The sequence below is a fragment of the Microcebus murinus genome, chromosome 16, assembly GCF_040939455.1.
Source record: "Microcebus murinus isolate Inina chromosome 16, M.murinus_Inina_mat1.0, whole genome shotgun sequence".
In the NCBI taxonomy this organism is placed as follows: domain Eukaryota; kingdom Metazoa; phylum Chordata; class Mammalia; order Primates; family Cheirogaleidae; genus Microcebus; species Microcebus murinus.
The window spans coordinates 60,698,379-60,721,643 of NC_134119.1; the positions used below are offsets into that span (position 1 = coordinate 60,698,379).

Here is a 23,265-nt window from a genome sequence, read left to right on the forward strand (position 1 = left end):
CCAAATGTTAACTTTGTCTGTTGCGCTGTCATGATTTTCCTTTACATCTGAATACTTCGGGGTGTGTTCCCTGAGAACTGGTTCATTCTCTTCCATAACCACAGAAAAATTACGCAAATCACATTTATGCGATGCTGTTATCTAATCCTTACTCGATTTCCACTTGTTGGAGAAATTTTGTTCTTTGTCAAGCATCCAGCCTGGGACCGGGGATTGCATTTGGGTGTTTTGCAGGATGTCCCTTGGTGTGGGTTTGTTTGAGTTTTCCTTATGATTAGATTTGGCTCACGCGTCTTTGGCAGGAGCATCAGAGAAGTGCTGCGTCTCTTTTGCACCGTATCAAGAAGCGTGTGCGATGTCATTTCTTCCAGTGCCTGCTGAAGTTAGCGCGGATGACTCGGTTACAGTAGTGTTTATCGGCGTCTCCACTGGGAAGGTTCTATTATTCCCTTTGGAACCAATAAGCATCTTGCGAGGACATCCTTTGAGACTGAAAATGTCTGCTCGCCCTCTAGGGTTGGCACCCGCCAGTGATTCCAACCTGCAACCATTGTTACTAAGGTAGTTGACAAAGGTGGCTTTCTAGTACCCTTGCCCTTCGCTACGCACGATTTGACTGTCAGGAGTTTTTCCTTCTTCCCTGTTTATTGACTCCTTCATCCATTTACGTGGACTTGCTGTTTCTTATTTTATTCCATGGGTTGACATTGTCACTGGCCATCAGCATTTGAGCAAGCTTGGGGTCCCCTGAGGGACAAATGAGGGGCCCCATACCTTCCCGCTGTCCTGGGGAGCCGCCTGATCTCCCCCTGCTTCTCAGCCACGCCTCTCAAGAGCCATCGCCCTTGATCACTCCTCTGTCACCTCCCACGCCTTCCCTGATTCAGGGCTTGCTGGCTTCTGTCCCCGTTACTGTCCTGAAACTACTCTGACCAAGATAATCGGTGACTTCTTTGCCCCTGACTCTTTCCTGAGACTCGTCATCTTGGTGGCATTTGCCACAGCTGGCCGTTTCCTCCCCTTGCCCCGCCCTGAGGGCCAATGCCTGCCTCCCTGACCTCCCAGCCTCCCAAATGTCACCGCATCTGAGCCCTCCATCTGCTTGAAGTAGACAGATTCTCAGTCTGTGTCAGGTCCTCTGCATAAATGAATGAGCTCGTTTACTCCTTACAGCAGCCCACTGATAGGGAAACTGAGGCACGGGGAGGTGAAACTGAGCCTGCTCAAGGTCACCCAACTAATAAGCGACAAAGCTGGGATTAGAACTCAGGCAGTCTGGCCCCAGAGCACACCAGATCCATCTGCCGATCCAGTATAATAAACAGCGAGCACTTCCAGAGTGCCAGGCCCTGCACGGGAGTCCCCGCCCTGCTCGGACTCCCAGCTGCGAGGGAAGCAGAAAGCAAGACCGCCACCGTGCAGGAGCTAAAGTTCGCATCACTCACAGATTTAGAAAATGAGTAAGGATCCCTCCTGCCTGTTCCGGGCTTCACAGATCACGAGGTTTGATGTGACGTGTGTGACATTTTGCAGCTCAACATCTGGTTTCACAAAGTTACCATCTATAACTTGAAGAAATGCATTTGTTTTGTTTCTGGAATACACAGCCCCATTCATGCGATTTTAAGAACCAAAATATAACAAGGTAGGAAGTGAGAAGTCTCATTCCCACCCCTTCCCATTCTACCCATGCGGCACCCCCACCACTGGACACCCTTTGATGAGTTTCTTTTATATCCTTCCAACACTTTTAATGCAAATATGAACAGATATTCTCACTTTCTTCCTTTTATACATAATAGGCAGGGCACTATATCACTGGTCTCTATTATTTAACAACATGTTCCGTGCTTTTTTTTACAGGTGCCCAATATTCCACTTAGTATATATATTATGGTTTATTTGTCTATTCCGTGTTGGTGAGCACTTGCTTTGTTCCCAGTGTTTTACTCTTACAACCCACGCTGCAGTCAGGGCCGCCACAGATAGTTGTGCAAGTTCTACACTGCACAAGGGTGCCATTTATCGCATAGACATTTTGTGTTTGTATATTTATTACTGCAGAGTTTTAGCAGATGGAAGAAAGTGTGCTGAAGAAGGCTGTATATGGGGCAGAACAAATGCTGGCTGTAACGACCGTCCTTATATATACAACATTCCATGCATGTGGTTTCTATCAGAGGATGAACGTCCAGAAGTGGGATTGCTGGGTTAAAGGGTAGATGCATTTGTCATTCGAGCAGATATTGCCTTCCCTTTCATTAATATCATGTGAGTGTGCCTGTTTTGCCACAGCCCAGCCACCAGACCACATTGTCAAATCTTTGGATTTTTGCCAATCTGATAGATGAAAAATGGTATTGCGAGGCAGGGTTTTTTGCTTTTTTGTTTTGTTTTGGTTTGGGTTTTTTTTTTTTTTTTTTTTTTGAGATAGACTCTTGCTCTGTCTTCTGGGCTAGAGTGCCATGCATCATCATAGCTCACAGCAACCTCAAACGTCTGGGCTCAAGCGATACTTCTACCTCAGCCTCCTGAGTAACTGGGAATACAGACATGTGCCACCACACCCAGGTAATTTTTCTATTTTTTTGTAGAGACGAGGTCTTGCTCTTATTGAGGCTGGTCTGGAACTCCTGGGCTCAAGCAATGCTCTTGTCTCCACCTCCCCAAGTGCTAGGATTACAGGCGTGAGCCACTGCACCCGACCTGCAGTGCACTTTTAATTTGCATTTCTCCTAATATGAGGGCAGTTAAGCATCTTTTCTGTGAACAGACTATATCTTTGGCTTATTTCTATTGGGATCTTGGTATTTTTCTTCTTGATTTCCAGGAGCTCTTTACATATTAGGTGATCAGAACTTTGTTGGTGATAAGAGTTGCAACTGTTGTTCCTAGTTCACCATTTATTTGTCTTTTGACTTTTTTTATGGTGCCATTTGACCATGCAGACTACTTTCTTTTTATGTAGAAAATAACTTCTAATATTTTTTAAATTTTTAACTAAATAGGAATACATTCCTCTTGTAAAAAAAAACTCAGAACTTATACTTATGGCTGAGGTCACCTTTGGTCCCCATCCCCAATCCTGTTCTCATCCTACCTCTCCAAAGGCTGCTACTGTTATTCATTCTGTGTACATCTCTCCAGATGTTTTATCTGAATTTCGATTCGTATGTAAATCTGCATTAAAAAGATAGCATTATTTTTTGGTTTCCCAAGTTATTCATGGTTGACAGAGTTCTTGACAGTTCACAAAGCACATCTCCAACGGTGAAGACCTTTGCAGATTCTACTGCAGGCCAGGCATGGTGGCTCACACCTGTAATCCTAGCACTCTGGGAGGCCGAGGCGGACGGATTGCTCAAGGTCAGGAGTTCGAAACCAGCCTGAGCAAGAGTAAAGACCCCATCTCTACTATTTTTAGAAAGAAATTAATTGGCCAACTAAAAATATATATATAAAAAAATTAGCCGGGCATGGTGCCGCATGCCTGTAGTCCCAGCTACTTGGGAGGCTGAGGCAGGAGGATCACTTGAGCCCAGGAGTTTGAGGTTGCTGTGAGCTAGGCTGATGCCACGGCACTCTAGTTCTGGCAACAGAGTGAGACTCTGACTCAAAAAAAAAAATCTGCAGTTTGGAAAGCCATTTCTGGTGATTGAAACCACATTTTAGGCTACTAATTTATTCCTGTTTACTAAACTGTCTTGAGTTTTCTTTACTTTTTTCCTATCTGCAAAGATTTTTTTTGTTTTTTTTTTTTTGAGACAGAGTCTCACTTTGTCACCCAGACTAGAGTGAGTGCCATGGCGTCAGCCTAGCTCACAGCAACCTCAAACTCCTGGGCTCAAGCGATCCTCCTGCCTCAGCCTCCTGAGTCGCTGGGACCACAGGCATGTGCCACCATGCCCGGCTAATGTTTTCTATATATTTGTAGTTGGCCAATTAATTTCTTTTTATTTTTTGTAGAAATGGGGTCTCGCTCTTGCTCAGGCTGGTTTCGAACTCCTGACCTCGAACGATCTGCCCGCCTCGGCCTCCCAGAGTGCTAGGATTAGAGGCGTGAGCCACCGCACCCGGCCTTGCAAAGATTTTTTTATGCATCTCTTAATTAAAAGACTTCTCTTGTAAAGGTTCTTTATTGAGATATTATTTACATACCATAAAATTTACCCATTTAAAATGTACCATTCAATTGTTTTTAATGTATTCACAGAATTGTGCAACCATCACTACAATCCAATTTTAGAACATTTTAATCACCCCAAAAAAGAAACCCTATACTCTTTAGCATTTCCCATTTCCCCCACCCCAGCCCCTGGGAACCACTAATCTATTTTTTGTCTCTATAGATTTGCCTATTCTGGACACTTCATATAAATGATACCATAAAATATGTGTGGTCTTAAAAAGCTTTCCTTTTATTCGAAAAACTACGAAGTTGGCTGGGCACCGTGGTTCACGCCCAAAATCCTAGCGCTCTGAGAGGCTGAGATGGGAGGATTTCTTGAGCTCAGGAGTTCAAGACCAGCCCGAGCAAGAGGAAGACTTCATTTCTACAAAAAATAGAAAAATTAGCCAGGCGCAGTGGTGCACGCCTGTAGTTCCAGCTACTCAGGAGGCTGAGGCAGGAGGATCCCTTGAGCCCAGGTGACTGAGGTTGCAGTGAGCTGTCATGAGGCCACTGCACTCCAGCTTGGGTAAAAGAGTGAGACCCCATCTCACAAAAACAGAAAACAAAAAAACCACAATGTCATTATCACTCCTAACCAAAAAAGCAAAACACAAACAAAAACAAAACAACAATAAAAGTAAAACAAAAAGTACACACAGTTCTTTAAATCATCACTAAATACGTTAGTGTTCAAATTTCCAAATCCCATAACTACCGTATATGATTTTTGCCGTTTCCTTGAACCAAGTGGCCCAAACAAGGGCCACTCTTTTTGGTTTTTTTTGAGACCGAGTCTCACTCTGTTCCCCAGGCTAGAGTGCTGTTGTGTCAGCCTAGCTCACAGCAACCTCAAACTCCTGGGCTCAAGCCCAGCCTCAGCCTCCTGAGTAGCTGGGACTACAGGCATGGGCCACCATGCCCAGCTAATTTTTTCTATATATTTTTAGTTGGCCAATTAATTTCTTTCTATTTGTTAAGTAGAGACGGGGTCTCTCTGTTGCTCAGGCTGGTTTGGAACTCCTAACTTTCAGCAATCCATCCACCTCGGCCTCCCAGAGTGCTAGGATTACAGGCGTGAGCCACCGCGCCCGGCCTAAAGGATTTCTTAATTTTCAAAAAGTATAATGAAGTTCAAAACTCTTCTCAGTTTTCAAGATGTTTCGTTCTTGGACAAAGGCGTATGAGCACCTACTGTGTGCCAGGCATTGCCCTAGACCTGAAGGTGCAGCAGTCAGCAAAACAGAGACCCCACCCTCAGAGCTGACAGTCCTGGGGGGAGGGACAGATTGCGGGTTGCAACCTGTGGTCTGAAGGAAATGAGCAGGGTGGTGTGCGCTGATCGGCGAGGAGGGAGCCCTGGAAATGGCTGGTGGAGGAAGGCCTTTTGGGGGAAGGGTCATTGAGGCTGAGAGTTGAAAGGTACCCTGTGAAGCAGGGGGTGGGGTGTCCCAGGGAAAAGCAAGTGCAAAGGCTGGACGATGGGAACGAGAGCGACAGAAAGGAGGCCAAGGTGGCTGGTTGAGGATAGGGGAAAGGAAGTCTGAGAGGTGACAGGGGCAGGCGTACAGGGCCTGGCTGGCTGCAGGAAGGACTTTGATTTTTCACCCAAATGAGGTGGAAGGAAGGGAGGATTCTGCATAGGGAAGAGCCGTGACCCAAAGTAGGTGTTTACGGGTTCCTCCCCCCCGTGTGGGGGGACAGCGGGGGAGCAGGGAGGCCTGGGAAGGAGGCTGCCATGATGGTCCAGGTGGGAGACAGTGGAGGACAGGACTAGGGTTGGGGCCATGGCGGGGCAGAAGTGGGGGGGCCTGGATCTGTCCTGAAAGCAGAGATGACAGCCTTACCGCTGGGTCAGGTGTGGGTGGTGACGAAGGGGAAGAATCAAGGATGACTCAAAGATTTTAGTTTAAGGCCCTGGGTGGGTGGTGTCGCTAATCCTGAGATGGCTCAGATTGCGGGAGGAGAGGTTTTTGAAATCAAAAGCTCAGTTTATGGCATTTTCATTTTGGGGACAGAGGTCCACGAAGAGGTAGACATTTAAAAAGTATCGTGTGGTTTTCAGGGCTCCAGCTGCAAGAGTCCCGATTCTGGGGAACAGTCAGAGCTGGGGATGTAGACTTGGCAGTCACTGGTGTGGGGTGGCATTCGGAGTCTGGGGCCTCGGGGATGTCTCCGGGGAACACACATAGCTCAGGAAGGGGGTGAAAATCCCAGGCCTGGGGCCACCCCCCACTCATTAGAAGCCTGGAAGAGTAGTATACCCCAGGAAAAGAAATTGACAATAGAGAAGAAGATATTTCAAACTAAGGGGAAGTGGCTGGGTGCAATGGCTCATAGCACTTTGGGAGGCCGAGGCGGGAGGATCACTTGAGGCCAGGAGTTTGAGACCAGCCTGAGCAAGATTGAGACCCCATCTCTACAAAAAAAAAAAAAAAAAAGGAAAAATTAGTTAGCTGGACATGGTGGCCCATGCCTGTAGTCCCAGCTACTTAGGAGGCTGGGTCAGGAAGATCTCTGGAGCCCAGGAGTTTGAGGTTGCAGTGAGCTGTGATGACACCACTGCACTCTAGCTCAGGGAACAGAGCAAGACCCTGTCTCAAAAAAAAAAAACGGAGAGACATTGTAGACCCAAGACCCAGAGCAGCTCAGAGGCGGTGAATGATAAATAATTCAAGTCTGCGATAAAAAATGGCCTCCAATGAAACCACATTGCAAAAAATGGGAGAGAAAATGAATGGGAAGAGTAAAAAGGTCGAAGAGGCAGAGCCTAAAGACTTTGTGGTGGACAAAGTACTGGATCGACGTGTAGTAAATGGGAAAGTGCAGTGTTTCCTGCAGAGGGAGGGACTTCCAGATGGTGACAATACTTGGGGACCTGAAGAAACTTCAGATTGTCCAGAGTTCATTGGAGCATGTCTTAATTCTCGAAGAGCTGGGAAAGAAAAAGATGGCACAAAAAGAAAATCTTTTATCTGACAGTGAATCTGATGATAGCAAATCAAAGAAGAAAAGAGAGGCTGCTGACAAACGAAGAGGCTTTGCCAGAATTCTCCATCCTGAAGGCATAATCGTTGCCGCAGACAGCAGTGGAGAATTAACATTTCTTATGAGATGGGAGGATTCAGATGAGGCGGATTTGGTGCTGGCACAAAGAGGCAAATATGAAGTGTCCTCAAATTGTTATTGCTTTTTATGAAGAGAAGACGAGCTTGGCATTCTTGTCCAGAAGATGAAGTTCAATAATTGCATTGCTTTATATATATATATTTTTTTATATTTATATTTATATATATATAAAATCTGAGTCTTGGTTTTTGATTTACTAGTGTGAAGAAATAACTGCATTATAATAAATCAAGTTTGATACCAAAAAAAACAAAGTGGGGGATGGGCAAATGGATGATGACAAAGAGAGATCAGCAAATCACAAGAGCAGAGTCCAGCAGCGAATGGAGGAGGTAGGGTCCCAGTCCCCTGTGACGGGGTGGTCCTTTGAGAGACACAGTGTCACACACTGCTCCTAAAACGGGGGGAGGCAGGCCGGTGGAGCGAGGGTAGAGGCTGAGGAGTTCCTGTGTGATTATGTCTCTGTGGTTTCTAGAGCCCTTCATGATTTGCAAAGCATGTTACTCATTTAGAAAGCATTTTGCAAAGATCTTGGCTTTGTACAAAGCACTTTTTAGAGCCAGAAAACTGTGCTTCTGTTCAAACCCCAGAGCAACACTTCTCACGCTGCATATTGCAACGCAGCTGGAGGTCATGACATGAATTTAGTAAGTCATGATCAGCATCTTTAAAAATAAAATAGAACATTAGAGAGAGTGTTGCACGGCAGAAGTCAGAATTGCGTTGCGAAACCTTTTTTTTTTTCAGTCACATTGTAAAATGCATTCTTACTGCAAGTGCAGTCAAGAACATTTGAAAAACGGCCCTCTTGCGAAAGTACATGGGACAAGGCTGAGATACATGCCCTAATTTTAAAAAAAAGAAAAGTTTAAAAAATCGCGTAGGAGATCAGCACAAGAATGTTCCATGATGACACAAGAGCAGTAAGGTGACCTAAGTTTAAAAAGAGAGAATAATTTAAAAATTTTTTAATATAAAAGAAAAAAAAAGAATGTTCCATGAAAGTTCTGTCTGTAAAGTAAAAAAAAAGAAAAAAGAAAAAGGAAACAACTTAAATGTCCACTATCAGAATAGATGAAGAGTGTTATGGTTATAGAACAGGAATACTACACAGCAGTGAAAATGAATTCATTTGATCTGTGTATCTCAACATGGATAGATCTTGCAAACATACAGTAGAATGGAAAAAGCAAGTTTCAATTACATGATTATAACAGCAATTGTCTAAATTTAAAAGAATGCACAGGATAACTATATACTTTTTTGTGGCCAATGACTGGATATAGGTAGTAGAAGTATTGTCGCATGTTCGGAAGGTTATACACTGACTCCAGGATAGTGGTCACCTCCAGGGAGTGTGGGGGGAATGGGGCAAACACAGGGCACACAGAAGGCTCCAGTCATACCTGCAATGTTTTAATTCTTTAAAAACATAGCATTGGCTGGGCGCGGCGGCTCACGCCTGTAATCCTAGCACTCTGGGAGGCCAAGGCAGTAGGATCGCTCAAGCTCAGGAGTTCGAAACCAGCCTGAGCAAGAGTGAGACCCCCGTCTCTACTATAAATAGAAAGAAACTAATTGGCCAACTAAAATATATAGAAAAAATTAGCCGGGCATGGTGGCGCATGCCTGTAGTCCCAGCTACTCGGGAGGCTGAGGCAGCAAGATCGCTTGAGCCCAGGAGATTGAGGTTGCTGTCAGCTAGGCTGACGCCACGGCACTCACTCTAGCCTGGGCAACAAAGTGAGACTCTGTCTCAAAAAAAAAAAAAGAAAGCTATAGGTGGGGGTTGGGCAGCCTCTGGGGTTAACCATGCTGGGAGCTGTTTCCACCTCTCGACTTTAGGGAGCCAGTCTGGGGGAAAGAAAAGTTTCCCAACTTGGGGACAGAAGGAGCTGTGCAGACAGGGCTGCAGGGACCGGTGGTGTTTGAGTGAGGGACACTCCAGCAGGGGGAGGAAGCCAGGGAGAAAAGTGCCACGACTGTGTCCTCCTCCCTGCTCCCAGATGGACAGTCCCCCGAAGCCAGAGGGCTAAGACAGCCTCTGGGTCAGACTGTGGGTGCCATCAAGGGTGGCGGGAGGGTGACAAGAGCCTGGAGAGCTTGGTGCAGCATCTTTTTACCAATTACACGAGCTGAGTTTCATCGGTTCTTGGGGGTACATTGTTCACATCTTACGATCTCTGAAAATGGGGTGTATCTTACAGTAGACGGTGGCTTGGCTTTGTTGATGTGCATATTTCAGGATTTTAATGGCTGGTACAACCCTACCTGGGCCGTCTTGCTGGGTGTTAGCCTTGGGTGCTGCTTATGTTATTCTGGACTTTTCTGTGCCTATGAAAAAGCAGACGTGCAAGGCGAGAACTGGGGTCCCCCAGACCCCCCCCCCACTGACCTCCCTGCCCACCCCCAGGCCATGGACAGCCAGAAGCAGTTCAGCGGTCCGGAAATCCAGTTCCTGCTTTCGTGCTCCGAAGCGGATGAGAACGAGATGATCAACTGCGAGGAGTTCGCCAACCGCTTCCAGGAGCCGGCGCGGGAAATCGGCTTCAACGTGGCGGTGCTGCTGACCAACCTGTCGGAGCATGTGCCGCACGACCCGCGCCTGCGCACCTTCCTGGAGCTGGCCGAGAGCATCCTCGAGTACTTCCGGCCCTACCTGGGCCGCATCGAGATCATGGGCTCCTCGCGCCGCATCGAGCGAATCTACTTCGAGATCTCGGAGACCAACCGTGCCCAGTGGGAGATGCCCCAGGTCAGGGGACCCGCGTGGGGGCCTGCTGGCCTCCTTGGCCTTCGGGAGTGGGGGTGCTTGCTCCTTGCACGCTTGGCCCCCGCATGGCGCTGTGTGTGCCTTGCACATCTGATGAGCCATGCCCAGCGTTCTGTGCACATTTCATGGGCCCTACTGTGCCCTCACCAATCCCTGGCCCCGCCGAGGGCCACCACTTGCAGACTTGGCCCACACATGCATGTACACGCGTTGCACACGCGGCAGCATTGGTGTGCCCTCACTGTGGCTGCGTGCAAGCCACGCATAGCCCTTGCACACTCACCCTGAGGATGCCAGTGTGCCCTCCCAGAGCCCTGGCGTGCCTCATTCATTCGCCTCCCACATGCCCTCTGCAGCCCTAGCACGGCTGTGATCGCCGTGGTCACCGGGCCACCCTCTCAGACTCACCCACCAGAGCCCTCGCGTGTCCTCGGCCGCCCGGATGTCCTCCTCAGCGCGGCGTGCCCTGTCTCAGCCCACAGATGCTCTCACTTGCCCCAAGACTACACTCACGTGGCCCTGGCATGTCCCCAGCCCCCTCACACACCTAGCTGGCCTGTCCCGTCCCCATCCCCTCACAGGCCAAGCACGGCCTTCGCACACCGCCCCCACCCCGCACCCCAAGCACGCCCTTGCTGTCGCCCTTCGCTTGTGTTTCTCAAATACCCCCAGGCACCTGACACTCCTCCCACGGGCTCTGCACACACTTGTCTCGCACTCATAGCCCGTGAGGCTCGCACACCCGTCACTTCCTTAACTGCTGGGCCCCTCACATCTCTCCTAAACGGACACCTGGCTCATGCACACGGGCTCAAGTCCCACACAGAGCCCTGTCCTTATGTTCTGGGCCCTGTTACCCTGGCTCCCGGCTCCCCCCCCCCCACACTCCCGCCAGCCTCGGGTGCATGCTGGCCCCGGCCACGCTGACACGCCTCCCCTCCCCCATGCGAGCCAGGCCCTCTGGGGCCTGTCCCACGCCCACGCCCGCTGTGCACTCGGAGCCTGGCACGGTCACGCACTTCTGCCAGCCCCCATGCTGCCGTGCCCTCCTTACCCCATCCCTCCCTCAGTCTCTGGTGCTCTTGCACACCTGTGTCCCCTGGGGCACCATTGCACGCTCACCGCCGACCTGGCCCACCCACGGTTGCGCCATCCTTGCACTCAGGATGTCTGTGCATTGCAGGAAGCCCTTGTTCACTGTGGCCTTCACACCCGCTGTGGGAGCTCGCCCCTCCCCCACCCCACACAACGCCCCACATAGTGTTATTTCTCCAAACACCCACTTCCTCCTGCTCGCCGCTCCCCATTCCCACTTCCCCCTGCCCCTCAGGCGCCATGTGGGTCTGGAACACTCGTGGGGCAGTATAATAATAGCAAATACTGTGGGGCATTTATTAGGTGCTGAGGTGTTGTAATCACTCAGCATTGACTAAGTCATCTAATCCTCACACCAACCCTATAACATAGGTCCTGCTGTTATACCCATTTTACAGAGGGGGAAACTGAGGCCCAGACAGTTAAATCAAAATCACTCAGCTACCTAGTGGCAGAAACGGAATTGGAACCCAGACAAGCAGGCTGCAGAACCTTTGCCTGCAATCACTATGGTCGTTTCTCTCAAAGAAGCTAAAAACAGCTTGTTGTGAGTTCGAATCCTACATCTGCTGCCTCTCATCTGTGTCACCTGGGCATGCAACTTTCTGGGCTTCTGTTCTCTAGGGTTGTTGTCAGGATTACCTGAGTTTTATGCGTTAAATGTGCCTGCCTGGTACGGGGTCTTGTTGAAGCACTCGCCAGAGCACCTACGGCGAGCTCTGCAGGTTTGCTGTTGACAGTAAAACCACCGTGCGTTCCGGACGGGGCCTGCTACGGTGAGCGCTGGCAGTCCCGAGCCCCGCTGACGGCGCCCCACCCTGTCCCCTTGCCCGCGCTGCAGGTGAAGGAGTCGAAGCGCCAGTTCATCTTCGACGTGGTGAACGAGGGCGGCGAGTCGGAGAAGATGGAGCTGTTCGTGAGCTTCTGCGAGGACACCATCTTCGAGATGCAGATCGCCGCGCAGATCTCGGAGCCGGAGGGCGAGCCCGAGACGGACGAGGACGAGGGCGCGGGCGAGGCGGGCGCCGAGGGCGCGGAGGAGGGCGCGGCGGGGCCCGAGGGCGCGGCGGGCGCGGCGGCGGCGGGGGCGACGGCGCGCGCGGTGGCGGCGGCGGGCCAGGCCCTGCGCTGCCTCAGCTACCGCAGCCTGCGGCGGCGCGTGCGGCGGCTGCGGCGGCTGACGGCGCGGGAGGCGGCCACCGCGGCGGCCGCGCTGCTCTGGGCGGCCGTGGCGCGCGCGGGGGGCGCGGGCGCGGGCGCGGCGAAGGGCGCGCTGCGCCTGCTGTGGGGCTCGCTCTTCGGCGGCGGTCTCGTGGAGGGCGCCAAGAAGGTGACGGTGACCGAGCTCCTGGCGGGCATGCCCGACCCCACGGGCGACGAGGTGCACGGCGAGCAGCCGGTGGGGCCCGGCGGCGACGCGGACGGCGAGGGCGCTGGCGAGGGCGCGGGCGACACAGCAGAGGGCGCTGGCGACGAGGAGGCGGCGGGGCCCGACGCCGGGCCGGGCGGCCCCGACGGGGCTGTGTCCGTGTCAGACGGGGGCCCATTCCGGCCCGAAGGGGCTGGCGGTCTTGGGGACATGGGGGACACGACGCCGGCAGAGCCACCCACGCCCGAGGGCTCCCCCATCATCAAGAGGAAGCTGGGGGTGAGGCGGCGCCCCGGGGCTCTGGAGAGAGGGGCTGGGTGGGGACACGCACAGAAGAGGCGCAAGGCAAGAGGGACCCTCAGAGACAGGAATGGAGAGACACAGGGAAAGGCTCGCAGTGCCTGGGACAGACAGGGAAAGAGACAACTGGGGGATCAGAGAGAGCAGGAGGCCGAGGGACCTGAGACGGGGTCAGGGACACTGGGAAAGACCCTCGGAGACATACGTGGCTGTGGAGAGTGACAGCAGCCCAAGTGGAAACGTCCCCTGGCGCTGGTAGTGCCATGGGGGCGGGGGTGGGGGTGGGGGAGTGGAGGTCAAGGCAGTGCTGGGAGCCTGGGGGAGAAGAGCTCCCCTCGGACTCAGCCTGACTCTGCTCAGTGCTTTGGGCAAGACGTTCTACCTCTTGGAGCCTCAGTTTCCCCTCTGTAAAATGGGGATCATCACCCTCTGCCTTCTGCTGGGGGAAGTGTGGGACTTAGATCACCCAGGGCCAAGGAAGAGAAGGTCGGCACTGAGAAGCGGGTGGCCTGGGGGCTGAGCCTGATGCCTGCCCTGCCCCCAGGTGGATGGTGAGGAAGAGGAGCTGCCCCCCGAGCCCCAGCCGGAGCCAGAGCCAGAGCCGGAGCCCGAGAAAGCCGAGTGAGTGGCTTTGGGGCCCAGCTCCCTGGACTGGGAGTCTCTAGAGGTCAGGGCCCAAGGCTGTCCTGGCCACCGTGTGTCCTCAGCACCAGCCAGCCCAGATTTAGGCACGGAGGAGAGGCTCCTGAAATCAGTGCTCCTCTCTTACCGCCGGGCCTTCGTGTGCGCTGTCACCCTGCCTGGAGCACCTTCCCCCGGGCTTCTGAGTCTTTCTCGTCCTTTCCATTCTGCTCACGTGGCTCCTGTCCGGGAAGGCGACATTAGCACCTGCCCCCTCCTAAGTCGAGGAGGTGTCTCCTCCAGGTTCCCACAACTCCCTGAGCTTCCCTCATCCCCTGACCACTCGGGGCTGTCACTGCCTGGTGACACCGTCACACTGTCACTGTCACTATTTGTCTCCCCCATTGGACTGGAGCCTCCTGAGGGCAGGGCCTGAGGTTTTCCTTTCACCCTGTGTCCCCAGCTCCATTCAGACCTGGGCCAGTGAGTGGCTTTGAATGAATGAATGAAGGAATGAATGCGTTGCCCAGGCACTTCCTGACCTCTCTCTGTGTCCTGCCCTACAGTGCGGAGAACGGGGAGAAGGAAGAAGTCCCTGAGCTCCCACCAGAGCCCCCCAAGAAGAAAGCACCTCCTGCACCCCCTCCAAAGAAGGAGGAAGCTGGGAGCGAGTTCTGGGCAGAACTGGAGGTGCAGAGGGTGAAGTTCCTGGTGAGGCTCCCAGCCAGACCCCCACCCACTCACCCCTCCTCCCCACCCACTCACCCCTCCTCCCCACTCTGTTCTTGAGCTCACCCATCCAGGCTCATCTCCAAGGGGAATCCCAGTTGGGGAGAGGGCAGAGACCTGGGGACAGGGTGGCATGTTCAGGTGACCCTTGCTTGGCTCCTAACTCCTTCCATGCTCACCGTCCTTGTCCTATCCTCCATACCTGTGCTCATCCAGGGCCACCTGCCTGAGCCTCCCACCCCCACCCTCTGTCCGCAGCTAAGTTCAACTGAGGCCACCGCTCTGGCCCTCCTCCATAGCCCGTTTCTTGGCTCTCAGCTTTAGGATCTGGGCCCCCACAGCAGCCCCGGCTGCCCCGGTGGAGGTCTGAGTTCCTGGGGAAGTTCCATGTCACCTGGGCCAGGAAGGGGGGCAGGCGTCCGGGAGGCCGGTCCCAGGGCTCCGTGTGTCCTGTCTCCTCTCCAGGCCCAGCCTGATAGGAGAGAGTGAGGGAACACATGAAGCAGAAGGTGGTTAAGTGAGGATTGTGGGAAGAATGAGGGACAGAGGGAAAGACAGAGGTGGAGAAAAAAGAGGAAGGGGGAGACGGAAGATGTCTCCTGCCTGGGGCAGAGCAGACAGGGGAGCCTCACATGGGAAGCAGCACGGCGGAGAGGTTGGGAATGTAGACTCTGGAGCCCAACCGTCACACTCATATGCCCAGTCTGCCACTCCTTGGCTGTGTTATCTTGAGCAAGACACAACTTCCCCGAGCCTCAGTTTCCTAATCTGCAAAGTGGGTATAACACTTTACAGCACCTGCTTCATAGGGTGGTGGTGAGAATTAAACAGTTCACGTATATACAGCTCTTAGCCCAGGTCTTGGTATACAGCAGGCACTCAATAAATAGGAGGTTGTGAGATCAGATATTGAGAACCCAGGGTGATAATGGGATGGATTCTCCAGGGAAGAGGCTGACTGTGAACTCTTTCTCCCCCTCTTCTCTTGCTCTCAGAACTACCTCTCCCGGAACTTTTACACCCTGCGATTCCTCGCGCTCTTCTTGGCATTTGCCATCAATTTCATCTTGCTGTTTTACAAGGTGCTGCTCATGGGGGGCTGGGAGGGTCAGGCCCTTGCCCAGGCTGTGGGGTGGGAGGCTCGGCCCCCTGCAGGTTCCCAGGGCCCTGTAGTAAAGGGACAAGGAGTTGGGCTCAGGGTTCTTAGGAGAGTTCAGCATGGACACCTGGATCTTGGGATCCCCCCCCCAGCGTAGGGTAAATGGGGGTGTCAAGGTCCATCTGGGACAGATGCATGGGTGCCTGTGGGAGTCAGAGCAGGAGTGGGATCCGGATTCTCTGCCCAGCTCTGCGGGGGGCCAGCCCTCATCTCTCAGCAACACCCACTGATTCAATCCAGCATCTTTGCTGTCACATAAACGAAAGAGACTTGTGTGGGGAGGAGGAAATGGGCAGCTCACAGAATGGAAGGAAAGGGCTAAGAACTAGGCCTCCCAAAGGACAAAGGGACCCTGGGGGGGTCTTGCCAGGGATCCAGATAACAGAACAGAGAGGCAGACTAAAGATCAGAGTGTGGCTTGTATGGCATAGAGTCCTGCCTCCACCGCTCACTGGCTGTGTGATGTTAGGCAGGACACTTAACCTCTCTGTGCCTCACTTCCTCATCTGCAAAATGGGAGAGTAACAGTGTCTGCCTCGTAGAGCTATGAGGATGAAAAAAGGACGAATATATGTAAAGCACAACAGTACCCGGCATATAGAAAGTGCTGTGTAAACGGTAGTTATTATTAATTTTAGGGTTAGTGTTAATATTAGTGGTCAGTCTCCTTAGGGCTCAATTACGCAGATGAATCAACCATTTTCAGTCCTCTGCCACGTGGTTCAATGGGCAAATTCTCAGGACAGAGTCTGATTTGCTACCTAGGGTCCTGGGCCCGCCCCTCGTTCTTGATTGACAGTCCCACCAAGACTGTATCTGATGGCCCTGTCCGATGTCAGGAATGGAGGCTGTTAATGTTGTTAGTGGGTTCTGGGTATGGCAGCTCAGGAGCCAGGACACCGTGGCCCTGCCCTGACGGACCTCTGTCCTCACTTCAGGTCTCAGACTCTCCACCAGGGGAGGACGACATGGAGGGCTCAGCCACTGGGGACCTGTCAACCGCAGGGTCTGGTGGCGGCTCTGGCTGGGGCTCGGGGGCCGGTGAGGAGGCTGAGGGTGACGAGGATGAGAACATGGTGTACTACTTCCTGGAGGAGAGCACGGGCTACATGGAGCCCGCGCTGCGGTGCCTGAGCCTGCTCCACACGCTGGTGGCCTTTCTCTGCATCATTGGCTACAACTGCCTCAAGGTGGGCCGTGACCCTGGGCTCCGGGGCGGGGAGGAGGGAGCAATGCCGGCCAGCAATGGTCAGGCCAGGGGCTCCTGGAGTCAGGGTAAGGACCGGGATACTGGGTACGGTATTAGGGGCTTCAGCAAGGACGACGTTCAAACCAGAACTGTCGCATGTCATAGCTGGGGAACCGGAACGGAAGAACAAGAGTTCTTTGGGCTTGACGTTTTCACATATGCTGTTCCCTCTACCGTCAATGCTTTGCCTTGCTTCCACCCACTTCCCCCCGCCTGTTTTACTCGTTCCAAAGGTCCGAGTGCAAACCTCCCTCCCTCGGGAAGCCCCAGACTGTCAGGCACCGCTTCTGGGCCCCACAACTGCCCCATTTTTGTCCCACCCTGGCCCCGACCCCTCCGCCCATGCCCCATCCCAGCCCGGCCCTTCTGCCCGGGCCCGTTCCTGCCCTCACCGTTCTGGGAAAGCTGTTCTAACGTGGCGTCTCACGGGCGGGGTCTGCGGAGGCCGCGGTCTCGCCGAGGCGCCTGACACCCGCCCTTTGCGCCCTCCACGATCCAGGTGCCCCTGGTCATCTTTAAGCGGGAGAAGGAGCTGGCCCGGAAGCTGGAGTTCGATGGCCTCTACATCACGGAGCAGCCTGAGGACGACGACGTGAAGGGACAGTGGGACCGCCTGGTGCTCAACACTCCGTAAGGCCCAGCCTCACTGCGGGACGGGGAGGGGGACCAGGGCTCCCGTCCCTGCTGGCCCTGACTCACTGTCCCCAGCCCTAGTCTTCCTCTCCATCAAGTAGACACTTTCCCCCTGTGTTAAAGTGCCTGTGGTTGGGGGCTGGTGACACGTGGAGATTCCTGGGTCCCAGCCCTGGAGGTTCTGGGTCACTGAGTCTGGGGCGGAGCCCAGGAACCTGCATTTTGAATCCTGCCCCGGGTGTGATCTTCACCCGGCTGCCGTGAGTGGGAAGTAAGAAACCATCTGGTCTTTAAGCAGGAAAGGAGTGAGGGCGTGTGAGGGTCATGCGATGAGAGTCTGGCCCCCAACCTGCACCCCAGCCCCTCCATTTCCCCCAGACGAGGTCCCATTCCATGTGTTTTACAGTGGGGCTGCAGCGTCAGAGGGTGACAGCTACAGAATAAGAATACCAGGGCTGGGCACAGTGGCTCACACCTGTAATCCTAGCACTCTGGGAGGCCAAGGTGGGAGGATCGCTTAAGATCAGGAGTTCGATCTACCAGCCTGAGCAAGAGCGAGACCCTGTCTCTACTAAAAATAGAGACAAATTAATTGGCCAACTAATATATATAGAGAGAAAATTAGCCGGGCATGGTGGTGCATGCCTGTAGTCCCAGCTATTCGAGAGGCTGAGGCAGAAGGGAGCCCAGGATGCTGTGAGCTAGGCTGATGCCACGGCAATTACTCTAGCCAGGGCAACAGAGTGAGACTCTGTCTCAAAAAAAAAAAAAAAAAAAAAAGAACACCAGGCCAGGTTCGACCCCTGACTTGGCCATACCCAAGCTGAGAATTCTCAGTCAAGTCGCTTTTGCGTCTCCATGCCTTAGTTTCCTCATCTGTAAAGTGGGGATAAATAATAGCCCTGACCTCACAAGATCTTGTCATGGTTCAGTCAGTTTCTGCAGCACAGTAAATCCCAGACCGGGGCTGGAGGTCATTTTATTGCGGAGTCCTGCCTAGTAGAGGGGTGAGAGGAGGGGAGAGGGGGTAAGCCACGCCAAGCACATCCGACACTCATTGTCACCGTCAAAGGCACGTTTAGCTTACACACATTTAGGTACATGTGCTTAGCGGAAGGTGGAGGAGAGAGGGAGGGAGGGAGCACTGTTTATAATAATGTCTGCTCAAGATCTTGACTTCTAAATGCCATTTCCCATGAAAAGGAGCCACCTCCTTAGAGAAATGGTAGCTTTTAGGGCTGGGGCAGGGGACATACATGATGAGCCTAGATTGTCATGTTGGATCAGAAAGCAAGGATGTGCTCCATGAGGAGCAGTGACATGGTGACAGGAACCAGAAGCCAGCTAGATGGGGCTCCCACTGGGCAAAGCCAGGCCAATATGTACATCAATACGGACAGGAAGTGCAATGAATTGAAACCCTTCAAATAAGTCTAAGTCTCATGAATTCCTAACACATCTTCACTCCAGCCCCTCAACAAAACAAAACTCGGCTGGGTGTGGTGGCTCACACCTGTCATCTCAGCACTTTGAGAGGCCAAGGCGGGAGGATCGCTTGAGGCCAGGAGTATGAGACCAGCCTGGGCAACACAGCAAGACCCCATCTTACACAACTCAGAAGGCTGAGATGGGAGGATCACTTGAGCTCAGGAGTTTGAACTTGCTGTGAGCTATAATAGAGCCATTGCACTCCAGCCTGGGCAACAGAAGGTCTCTAAAAAAAAAAAAAAAAGAACTTATTGGCCACCTTTGCCAGGGCATAACTTATCGCTAAGAAAACTGGTAAATAAAGGGCCAGAATCATCGAATAAAATGAAATAAAACAGTGGGAGAAAGCAGGCTGTTCTCCTGGAGTTGGCACAGGGTCGGTTGGCTTGGACCCCTCCGTGCTTGTCACCACACAAGAGTCCCCTACAGGAGTGCGATTCCCCTGCCTTGCCTGGGCCCCGCCAAAGAGGGCACCGGGGTCCCCGCTGTGCGGAGTCCCCTGCGAGAGAGCACTGGGGTTCCCAGCTGCCCCGGCTTGGCTGGCGGCTCTGGACCCCTCTTGTCCTGACATCTCACGGCCGCTCTCTCCTGCCAGGTCTTTCCCCAGCAACTACTGGGACAAGTTTGTCAAGCGCAAGGTGAGAGGACACGGATGCCGAGGCGGGCTGGGGCCCTTGCTGCCTGCCCCGCGCTGGCTCTGCATGTGACCCCGGGCGAGGGGCTTTGCCTCTAGGGACAGCTCCGTCTCCCCATGGGGCAGTGGGCGGTGACCACGCTTTCCTGCGTGAATGACCGATGTGTGGACAGGGCTTAGCGAGGGCCTGGCACCGAGCGCAGCCCTGTCTGAAACACATGCACTCTGCACCCCAACTGCCTGCTCTTCCACTCCTGTCTTGTCAACCCTTCTGTGCCTCGGTTCCCTTCGTGTTCAAAGTGGGGCACTCATAGGGCCAACCCCACAGGCTTGTAAGATTATATGACCTGCTACGTGAGCAGTATCTGGCAACACTAGATAAGTGTTGGCTGTTATAAGCATTCATTCACTCAATAAATGTTTATTGAGCGCCAGGAAACGTTTTAAGAACTCATGATCCAGGCCGGGCGCGGTGGCTCACGCCTGTCATCCTAGCACTCTGGTAGGCCAAGGCAGTTGGATCGCTCGAGGTCAGGAGTTCGAAACCAGCCTGAGCAAGAGCGAGACCCCATCTCTCCTAAAAATAGAAATAAATTAATTGGCCTACTAAAAATATATAGAAAAAATTAGCTGGGCATGGTGGCGCATGCCTGTAGTCCCAGCTACTCGGGAGGCCGAGGCAGGAGGATCGGTTGAGCGCAGGAGTTGGAGGTTGCTGTGAGCTAGGCTGACGCCACGGCACTCTAGCAAAGGCAACAGAATGCAACTCTGTCTCAAAAAATAAAAATAAAAAAAACAATTAAAAAAAAGAACTAATGATCCAGCAGTAAGCAAAACAGTGGCTCCGACATTCGGCCTGGCAGGACAGATGAGGAGACGCTCATGGCGTGCGGGGGGTCAGCAAGGAGCCGAGCGAACAGCAGCGTGGTGCAGGGGTGGGGAGCGCATGTGCTCGGGAGAGGCTGCCGTGGTGGGCAGGGCGCTCGGGAAAGGTGGTGCCAGCCAACAAGGAGGCGAGGGCGTGAGCCAGTGGAAATCTGGGGGAAGAGTCTGGGATGGGGGAGCAGCCGTGCAGAGGCCCTGAGGCACACTGAGTCTGGCATGTTTGAGGAGGCCAATGTGGCTGGAACAGAGTGAGTGAGGGGCGAAGGGGAGGAGGCACGTTCATAGGTGACAGGGGCCAGATTATGCAGGATGCCTTGCTTGGCTACCTAAAAATAATTACCCCAGTTAATTTGGCTAATGAATCAGCTGGGCCTCTATAATGTTTGGACCCTCTCCCTGAGGATCTGAAGAAAGCTCTGGCCCTTTTCCCCTAACTTGTCACACAGAGTCCAGAGTGTCCCCAAAACAGCCCTTGCAGGCCACGACACACATTCTCCTGCCTTGCCCCGTGTGTGCGCGGCCTGATGCTGTCCCATGCAGGTCCTGGACAAACACGGGGACATCTACGGGCGCGAGCGGATCGCGGAGCTGCTGGGCATGGACCTGGCCACACTGGAGATCACGGCGCACAACGAGCGCAAGCCCAGCCCGCCGCCCGGGCTGCTGACCTGGTGAGCCGGGGACGCCCCTGGGCAGGCCTGGGACAGGGATGCGGGGGGAGGTGGCCGGGCTCTGACCCTCGGGCACCTGCCCCAACCCCTGCCCCTGCACAGGCTCATGTCCATCGATGTCAAGTACCAGATCTGGAAGTTTGGTGTCATCTTCACAGACAACGTGAGGAGCGGAGGGACTGGGCGGGGGAGGGCTGTTAGGGGGTTGGGGGCGCCACCCTCAGTGTCCCTGGCCAGACAGTGACTCCCGAGCCCCTGTGTAGCTCTGACGCCCAGGCTCCCTGTCCCCCAGCACATCCTTTGCCCCCGAGTGCTGGTGGATTCCCAGATGACTTCCTTCTGCAGGGCTTCCCCACCTGCCCAGGGTGCCCGGGACCGAGAGTGCTCCTCACTCCTGGTGCTCCCGTCTTCCACGTGCTCCCTGATCAGAGGTGGCGCCCCACACCCGGAGCACGGCCCCCGCGTGCGCCCTGACTGCCGGCCTCTGTGTCCGCAGTCTTTCCTGTACCTGGGCTGGTACATGGTGATGTCCCTCTTGGGCCACTACAACAACTTCTTCTTCGCTGCCCACCTCCTGGACATCGCCATGGGGGTCAAGACGCTGCGCACCATCCTGTCCTCCGTCACCCACAATGGGAAACAGGTATGGAGAGGACCCGGCGGAGGGGTGTGGGCTGGGCAGGGACGGGCATGGCCGTGTGGGCAGGGGTGGAGGGGTCTGGGCCGGCAGCCGGGCCAGGGAGGGGCGAGGCTGGGCGGGCTGAGCTGGGCAAGCGTGGGCAGTGAGCCCCAGGGGTTGAGGGCCACACGGGCTGAGCCGGGGTAAGGACCCGGAACGGGCGTGGGGGAGGGACAATCCGAGGGTGGCACTGACCTGTCCCGTCCGTGCCTGCCCCCAGCTGGTGATGACCGTGGGCCTCCTGGCGGTGGTGGTGTACCTGTACACCGTGGTGGCCTTCAACTTCTTCCGCAAGTTCTACAACAAGAGCGAGGACGAGGACGAGCCCGACATGAAGTGCGACGACATGATGACGGTGAGTGCTGAGTGGCAGGTGACGCCGCGTTTTCCCGTCTGTGAAGAGGTTAGTAAAAGCGCCTGCCTCATGGACTTGTGAGCTGACCCATGTAGGTACTTTCAACGCTGCCAGGCACATGATAAGTTGCTCCTTAAACGTTAGCCATTGTTTCTTTCTTTTTTCTTTTTTTTTTTGAGACAGAGTCTCACTTTGTTGCCCAGCCTAGAGTGAGTGCTGTGGTGTCAGCCTAGCTCACAGCAACCTCAACCTCCTGGGCTCAAGCGATCCTCCTGCCTCAGCCTCCCCAGTAGCTGGGACTACAGGCATGCGCCACCATGCCCGGCTAATTTTTTGTATATATATTTTTCAGTTGGTCAATTAGTTTCTTTCTATTTTTAGTAGAGACGGGGTCTCGCTCAGGCTGGTTTCATACTCCTGACCTTGAGCGATCGTCCCACCTCGGCTTCCCAGTGTGCTAGGATTACAGGCGTGAGCCACTGCGCCCAGCCTAGCCATTGTTTCAATGTTACTTGACTTTTTTTTTTTTTTTTTTTTTTGAGACAGAGTCTCGCTTGTTGCCCAGGCTAGAGTGAGTGCCGTGACGTCAGCCTAGCTCACAGCAACCTCAATCTCCTGGGCTCAAGCAATCCTTCTGCCTCAGCCTCCCAAGTAGCTGGGACTACAGGCATGCACCACCATGCCCGGCTAATTTTATATATATATATAGGCCAATTAATTTCTTTCTACTTATAGTAGAGACGGGGTCTCGCTCTTGCTCAGGCTGGTTTCGAACTCCTGACCTTGAGCAATCCGCCCGCCTCGGCCTCCCAGAGTGCTAGGATTACAGGCGTGAGCCACCGCGCCCGGCCTTACTTGACGTTTTAACATGGAAAAGTGCTCAGGCAAAGTACCCTGGCCACTTAAGAGCCATGTCACTTGGGGCAGGCTCCTTACTCTCCTCCCTATGCCCTGAAAAATGGGTGTATAATAATAGCACCAACTCCTAAACAGTGTTCCCCGGTCGCTCACACTTAAAAGACTTAGCATAGGCCGAGGCAGGAGGATTGCTCAAGGTCAGGAGTTCGAAACCAGCCTGAGCGAGACCCCATCTCTACTATAAATAGAAAGAAATTAATTTACCAACTAAAAATATATAGAGAAAAAATTAGCTGGGCATGGTGGCGCATGCCTGTAGTCCCGGCTACTCGGGAGGCTGAGGCAGGAGGATCGCTTGAGCACAGAAGTTTGAGGTTGCTGTGAGCTAGGCTGACACCATGGCACTCACTCTAGCCTGGGCAACAGAGTGAGACTCTGTCTCAAAAAAAAAAAAAAAGACTTAGCATAGT

General features: G+C 53.5%; 1 protein-coding gene and 1 pseudogene across 1 annotated transcript in view; both read left to right on the plus strand.

Annotated features, from left to right (window-relative positions):
• Positions 1-23,265, plus strand: part of RYR1 (ryanodine receptor 1) — a 109,341-nt gene that overhangs the window by 82,894 nt on the left and 3,182 nt on the right. Inside the window, exons 90-101 of the mRNA XM_075993059.1 lie at positions 9,711-10,052; positions 12,007-12,813; positions 13,379-13,455; positions 14,022-14,166; positions 15,180-15,266; positions 16,282-16,533; positions 17,092-17,222; positions 19,309-19,351; positions 20,773-20,903; positions 21,006-21,066; positions 21,400-21,546; positions 21,803-21,937. Of these exons, the coding sequence (XP_075849174.1) occupies positions 9,711-10,052; positions 12,007-12,813; positions 13,379-13,455; positions 14,022-14,166; positions 15,180-15,266; positions 16,282-16,533; positions 17,092-17,222; positions 19,309-19,351; positions 20,773-20,903; positions 21,006-21,066; positions 21,400-21,546; positions 21,803-21,937 (2,358 nt within the window). The remainder of the gene's footprint in view (positions 1-9,710; positions 10,053-12,006; positions 12,814-13,378; positions 13,456-14,021; positions 14,167-15,179; positions 15,267-16,281; positions 16,534-17,091; positions 17,223-19,308; positions 19,352-20,772; positions 20,904-21,005; positions 21,067-21,399; positions 21,547-21,802; positions 21,938-23,265) is intronic.
• On the plus strand, positions 6,679-8,928 carry LOC105876827 (chromobox protein homolog 3 pseudogene; annotated as a pseudogene).